The 6,658-nt window shown below is 42.0% G+C and overlaps 1 protein-coding gene across 1 annotated transcript; it reads left to right on the top strand.

Annotated features, from left to right (window-relative positions):
- Positions 1-427: 427 nt before the first annotated feature.
- LOC102849904 (keratin-associated protein 3-3-like) lies at positions 428-724 on the top strand. The gene has a single exon (XM_006889435.1). The coding sequence runs from the start codon at positions 428-430 to the stop codon at positions 722-724; it is 297 nt and encodes a 98-aa protein (XP_006889497.1).
- The last annotated feature ends 5,934 nt before the right edge of the window (positions 725-6,658 follow it).

Genomic DNA, 6,658 nt, shown 5'->3' with positions numbered 1-6,658 from the left:
GCAGGTCAATTGATACAGCTAAAGAGGATAAAAACTGAACAACAACAGAGGAAAAGCCCCACATTGTACACGTCTACTGTCAGTATTCCCAGCAGGTCTGGTGTTGGAATTATAATAGCTGAAACCTTTGGTAATACCTCATAAAGCTGTGTTCTAGTGACAAATGGCAAGAGTAATCTGCTCAGATTTAGCAATGGACTCCAATAAAAGTTAATTAGGACAATAGGGACTCTTCAAAGGCATCAAAATGGCAAACCAATCAAAGGATAATGGGCACACTAACATAAACAAGAACCAGGAAAGAAGCCTTCTGGTTGGACCAACACCCATTAGAGAGGGTATATAAGAGCCCCAAAGCAAGGGAAGACATCCAGAAGCCTCATTTTTCTTTTTAACTAAAACAGTACAAGCACAGATTCCCAACGTCATGGCTTGCTGTGTTACCCGATGCTGCAGCGTCCCCACCGGCCCTGCCACCACCATCTGCTCCCATGACAAATGCTGCCGATGCGGAGTCTGCCTGCCCAGCACCTGCCCACATACCACCTGGTTACTGGAGCCAACCTGCTGTGATAACTGCCCCCCACCCTGCCACATCCCTCAGCCCTGTGTGCCCACCTGCTTCCTTCTCAACTCCTGCCAGCCAACCCCAAACCTGGAGACCCTCAACCTCACAACCTACACTCAGCGCTGCTGTGAGCCCTGCATCCCAAGCTGCTGCTGATTGATGGCTGCCCAGTCCTGTGCCTGACTGACACGGAAGGAGTCAACAGAGAAGTCTCAGTGTTCATCTGTCTCCGTAAATGTAACCAATATACTTTGCTCATGGGAAAAGAAAAGTTGGACAAGGGGTAGCACTACCATTGACAGCCCCCCCAGAAAAGAAAACCAAAAGACTTTCAAGGACATGAGCTGATACCAAAATTTAAGAGCGTTTTGAACAGGTAGAATGCTGTAGGCTCCCCCAAGTTGCTCCATTCCTCAGTTCCTCATACTAATGTGTCTTTTTTGGGTGCTCTCTTTGGGTGCTTCCAGCTTTGCATATCTTTCTGGAACTTGAAGAAGCTCTTCATGGTCATCTTAATAAATTTCACGTCTCTGGCATAGCACACATGTCTACAATTATTTGTGTTTAGTTCTGTAATCCATTAACTATTTCTTAACTAAAAATGTCAGTATTTCATAAAAACTAAAGACATCTGGGGGTTTGGGAAGCAAAACTGGTGGCAATAGAGACAAATTTTCGCTATTGTTGGTCTTGTTCTTTGAAGAAACTAAAGCGTTCCTGCATAGACGATGGTTCAGTGTTTTGGTATACTGAAATGCAAACTTTTTCCCCATAATTAGTACACCCCAAAAATTGTTCAACCAGGTTGGGAAATGCTATGAACAATCCAAGTGACCTTATCTGTTTATGTAAAATATTGATACTGGCATAATGCCATCCATCCATCAATCACTCATTAACAACTAGCATTTTAATGACTATAATCTACACAGGAGCAGATCACCTGGCCTTTCTTCCATGACACCATGGAATGTGTTTGAATCACCAACGTTTCCATTAATAACTGTGAACAAACCATTCAGAATGTTTGCTATATCCCAATGCAAATTTCTATCTGGGTTTGGACTCATATTTATAAACATTTGCTCACAGATGAGCCCATTTACTTGTTCCAGTTAATGACAGCTTGAGATCCTGGTGGCCTAGTGATAAAAGCTGCACTGCAATCCCAAAGACATGTGGTTCAAATTCACCAACTGCTCCATAGGAAAAGGATGGGCAACCTCCTCCCATGCAACTTATTGCCTCTGAAAACCCACTGGAGGGTGAGCTTATGAGTCAGTTCCAATTCAACAGTACATCACAACATGTGTGCTAGAAGGAGCCCTAGTGCTATAATGAGTTATGTATTGAGCTATTTACAAAAAAAGTCAGCCGTTCAAATCCACCAGACATCCCATGGGATAAAGATGAGGCAATCTCTTCTGGCAAAATTGACAACCTCAGAAACCCAGTGGAGGGCCACCATGAATCAAATTCAGCTCAAGGACAGTGGGGTTTTTAATGTCTCTTATATTTTATTCCTATTTAAATGAGCTTTGACAACTGGATGAGGAAAACATATTAATAAATCATACTCTCTTTCATAAAAATGAAAGCAAACCCACTGCTGTCATGTTTATTCCAACTCATAGATCTTGATACTTTTACTGAACGCAAGATCTCTCTCGTTGTCATCAAGTTGAAACCAACTCAGAGCTGGCCTTCCACTGGGTTTCAGAGGCGGTAAATCACCAGGGGGAAACTGTTCATCTTTCTCCTATGGAGCAGCTGGTAGATTCGAACCTACAGAAAGGCATGGCCTTTGAGTTAGCAGCACAGCTTCTAAAGGACTAGGTCACCAGAATGCTAGGTAGCATACTATAATAAAAAAAAAATACAGTAAACTTTCTGCCAATTGTTGTTGTTGTTGTTATGTGCCGTCGAGTCGTTTCCGACTCATAGCGACCCTATGCACAACAGCCCTAAACCCTGCTCTATCCTGCGCCAACCGCACCGCCTCTGACACACCCATCCCTATTACCCCAGTCACCGAATCAATCCATCTCATAGAGGGTCTTCCCCTCCTGCGTTGTCCCTCAACCCTCCCAAGCATGATGTCCCTCTCCAAGGACCCGTCCCTCCTGGCAACATGTCCAAAGTATGTCAGACGAAGCCCCAGAATCCTTGCCTCCAAGGAGTAGCTTGGTTTAATCCTCTCCAAGACAAATCCGTTTGTTTTCCTGGCAGTCCAGGATACATTCAGTACCCTTCCCCAGCACCACAGTTCAAAAGCATCCACTCTCCTTCTGTCCTCCCTAGTCATTGTCCAACTCTCTGATGCATAACAAGCGATTGCAAATACCATGGCCTGTATCAGGCGCACCTTAGTCTCCAGAGAGACACTGTTGCTCCTGAGTACTTTAGAGAGGTCCCTAACAGCAGACTTTCCCATCGCAATACGCTTTTTGATTTCCTGACTGCTGGTGCCAAGAGTGTTGACTGTGGAGCAGAGCAAACTGAAGCTGTGAACAATCTCAATCTCTTCGTCATCCATCCTGACGCTGCCAATTGGTCCAGTGGTGAGAATCTTTGTCTTCTTGACATTGAGCCTCAGTCCATACTGAAGGCTGCAGTCTTTGACCCTTCGCAGCAAGGGCATGAGGTCCTCCTCAGTTTCAGCAAGCAGGGTTGTGTCATCTGCATAACGCAGATTGTTAATAGATCTTCCACCAATCCTGATGCCACAATTCTCCTCATAGAGCCCAGCCTCTCGGATAATCTGCTCTGCATACATGTTGAAAAGGTATGGAGACAGGATGCATCCCTGGCGTACACCCTTCCCTATTTTGAACCATGCAGTGTTACCCTGCTCTGTTCTGATGACTGCCTCTTGATCCAAGTACAGGTTTCGCATTAGCACAATTAAATGTTCTGGGATTCCCATTCTTCTCAGAGTCAGCCACAGTTTGTTATGATCCACACAGTCAAATGCCTTTGCATAATCAATGACACACAGAGAGAAATTCTTCTGGTATTCTCTGCTTTCAGCCAAGATCCATCTAACATCAGCAACAATATCCCTAGTACCACGACCCCTTCTAAACCCAGCCTGGACTTCCGGCAGTTCTCTGCTGATGTGCTGTTCTAATCGTTTTTGGATGATCTTCAGCAGAATCTTGCTTGCATGTGAAATCAATGATACTGTTCTGTAGTTTCCACACTCAGTTGGGTCACCTTTCTTTGGAATGGGAACAAATATAGATCTCTTCCAGTCAGTTGGCCAAGTGGTTGTTCTCCAGATTTCTTGGCACAACTTGGTGAGCACATCCAGGGCAACATCTGTTATCTGAAATACTTCAATTGGTATACCATCTATTCCTGGGGCCTTCTGCCAATTACATTATTAAAATGTTGTGGGATTATAAAATTAACAACAATTAAGATTACTACCATGAGAATAAAGAAGGTAAAGATATATTAAAAATAATTAAAGATCCTGGAGCTATTAATCAACGTGATAGAAAGGAGGAAAAAGTGCAAAAAAACTAGGCAGTGGGGTTATGTTATCAGCTGAGCCTGGCAACATAGGAGGAAGAGAGCATTCCAGAGAGGAGTGTTATGTACTTCTCTAGATAGATCAAGTTCAAGGTAGAGGTGGCAAATTCCAGCTGAGATCTGACTACTAGGATTTTGAGAATGGTAGTCTAAAGGAGGAGTATGAATAAGAGAACAGAAAGCTGTCAACGAGTTCCTCTCAAAGGCTTGCAGAAAATTGAGCAGCATTAAGTATGCAGGATGAAATTCCTTGAGAGTGAAACTGGAAAGCCTGCAGTCAGGGATGTCTTCAAATTATTGAGGAGCAAAGATTTTAGTTTGGGGATCAAGGTGTACTTTATTCAAACCATGGTCTTTTAAATTCCTTGCTATACTGCTGAGTGAATGAGGATGAAAGAATAATTGACGCCTTTGAACAGTGGTGCTAGAGTAGAGTACTGAATATCCCATGGACTGCCAAAAGAACAACTATGTCTTGGAGAAGGTGCAGTCAGAGGGTTCCTTTGGAGGCAAAGAGGATAATTATATTTTTTTGCCTCACATACACTGGGCATGTTGGTAGGAGAGGCTATTCATTGGAGAGGGACTTCACACTTGGGAAGATGGAGAGATATTGAAGGAGAGGAAGATCAACAACCAGGTGGACTGACACAATGACTGTGGCAATGGACTTGAGTGTATCAGATTGTGGGAAAGGCACAGAATAGGATTGGGTTCAGAAGGCTTGTTCACAGGATCACTCATACTCAACTTGATGGCACCTAACAACAACAAGAATAACCCATCCTATAAAAAGTCCCCTGTTTTGTTTTTCCAATGTCAGATATCTAGGAAGCAGTGTTCTCAGAGTTAGAAATAATTGCATGTGTTCTGGATCATGAAACTTTTAAGTTAGTGAGGTTAATGTTTTTCCCTTATAAGGAGCTTAAAGGTTCTGCAGGAGATTTCTTTTGTGTTACTTTGAAGAAATAGGTAACAACAAATAAAGTAGAATGGGTCATGCTTCACTACAGAGAAAAGATTAAAAAAATAACCCAAAAAGTTACACTTCAAGTCTCATTCTCTTAGATCCTCCAAGGAGTTCACCCAACGGATCTGATGTCTTGGAATTCGCATTGTATAATTTTTACTCCAGTATTTTTAGTTCTCACTTAGAAACATAAATAAGATAAAGCAGACTCCACCTTTCAGAAGAAAAGTCTTCTATGTATTCTTTTTTTAAATTTTATTATGTGTGTGTGTACACCATCAAATCAGATCTGACTGCTACAGCATGAGATTGTCCCTCCTTTTCCAGCAGAGAATCTGGTGGATTCGAACCATGCACCTCTGGGATTGCAGTGCAGCTTCTTGCCACTAGGCCACCAGAGCTCCCTTTTCTAAGTACTCTTGACCCTAATGAGCAATCTGTAAGGGTCTCTTCAAAGTTTGAAAAATTCTAACTTATAGTTTCTATTTTATTCTTATTAGACACACCTGAGTAACTTATGATATTCTCAAATACACATCACTACGAGGAGCCAGGCTCTGGAGAAGGACATTCTGTTTGGTAAAGTAAAGGTATGAGAAATTCTCACTGAGATGGACTGACACAAATGGATGGCTACAACAATGGATCCGAACATACCCAGGGGCACAGAGACAATGCAGGAGCTGTCAGCACCTCATTCTATTACACATTGGTTACCATGAGTTGAAGTAAACTCAATGACAACCAACAACGATAATATTCCAAAAGTTAAAAAAGGTTCTTTTGATCTAAATATGAAATATGAACAGTGGAGAAGGCAAATTCAAGGATTCAGTTGTTCAAGGATTACAACTCCAGATCCTGATAATCAACCTATATTTTTTATATCTTGACACAGATCATGCCCAAAACTGATACGATTTATATGCAGAGAGCTCTCTCTCTCACTCTCTCTCTCTCTCTCTCTCTTTCTCTCTCTCTCTCTCTCTGTCCAAACCAAGAATATACCTCATTTCTCCACCATGTAAGTATAAATGGCAAGTCAAAATCACCAAAAATATATTGCAAAGATTGCTAACCACATTGAACATTTATGGTGGTGATGGCACAAATACTTCATTGTTTTCAGTCTTAAAGGAAACACACCTTTTTAAAATGCACAAGACCAAAATTTCTGCAAGAATTTATTACCTTATCTGTAATTAGTTTTCTATACAACTATGAATTGGCCAAATATTCTCTTTCTTCCCATATTCTTTCAAAAAGACCCCTGTAAAGATTTTCTGAAATAAGAATTTTATGCTCCCCTTCCATTTACACATGGGAATGGTGTACATCCTGTTTTAGTAACCTGAAGTTATCCCTCTTTATGAGGCATAAAACTTCTCCTCAACAAATAAACAAGGCTAATGAAATGCTCTTAAGAAGACAGGCATCAACAACACTAATGAAAACATCCAGAGACGTCTACAAACACCCACCTGCGGGGGTGGCTATATAATAGTCTCAGGAAGGAAGGAGACTTCTGGGGTCAGGTAGCTTGAGTTCTGCATCTAGTGGGTCTGCTCTTTGCTTTCAGTAGG

Source organism: Elephantulus edwardii, unplaced genomic scaffold (assembly GCF_000299155.1).
Source record: "Elephantulus edwardii isolate Elephantulus edwardi_28Jun2011 unplaced genomic scaffold, EleEdw1.0 scaffold00077, whole genome shotgun sequence".
Taxonomy (NCBI): Eukaryota; Metazoa; Chordata; class Mammalia; order Macroscelidea; family Macroscelididae; genus Elephantulus; species Elephantulus edwardii.
This window is presented reverse-complemented; position numbering and strand designations above follow the sequence as displayed.

Excerpts from the sequence above, each read along its gene's own strand:
- LOC102849904 (XM_006889435.1), top strand. The coding sequence starts at position 428 with ATGGCTTGCTGTGTTACCCGATGCTGCAGCGTCCCCACCGGCCCTGCC.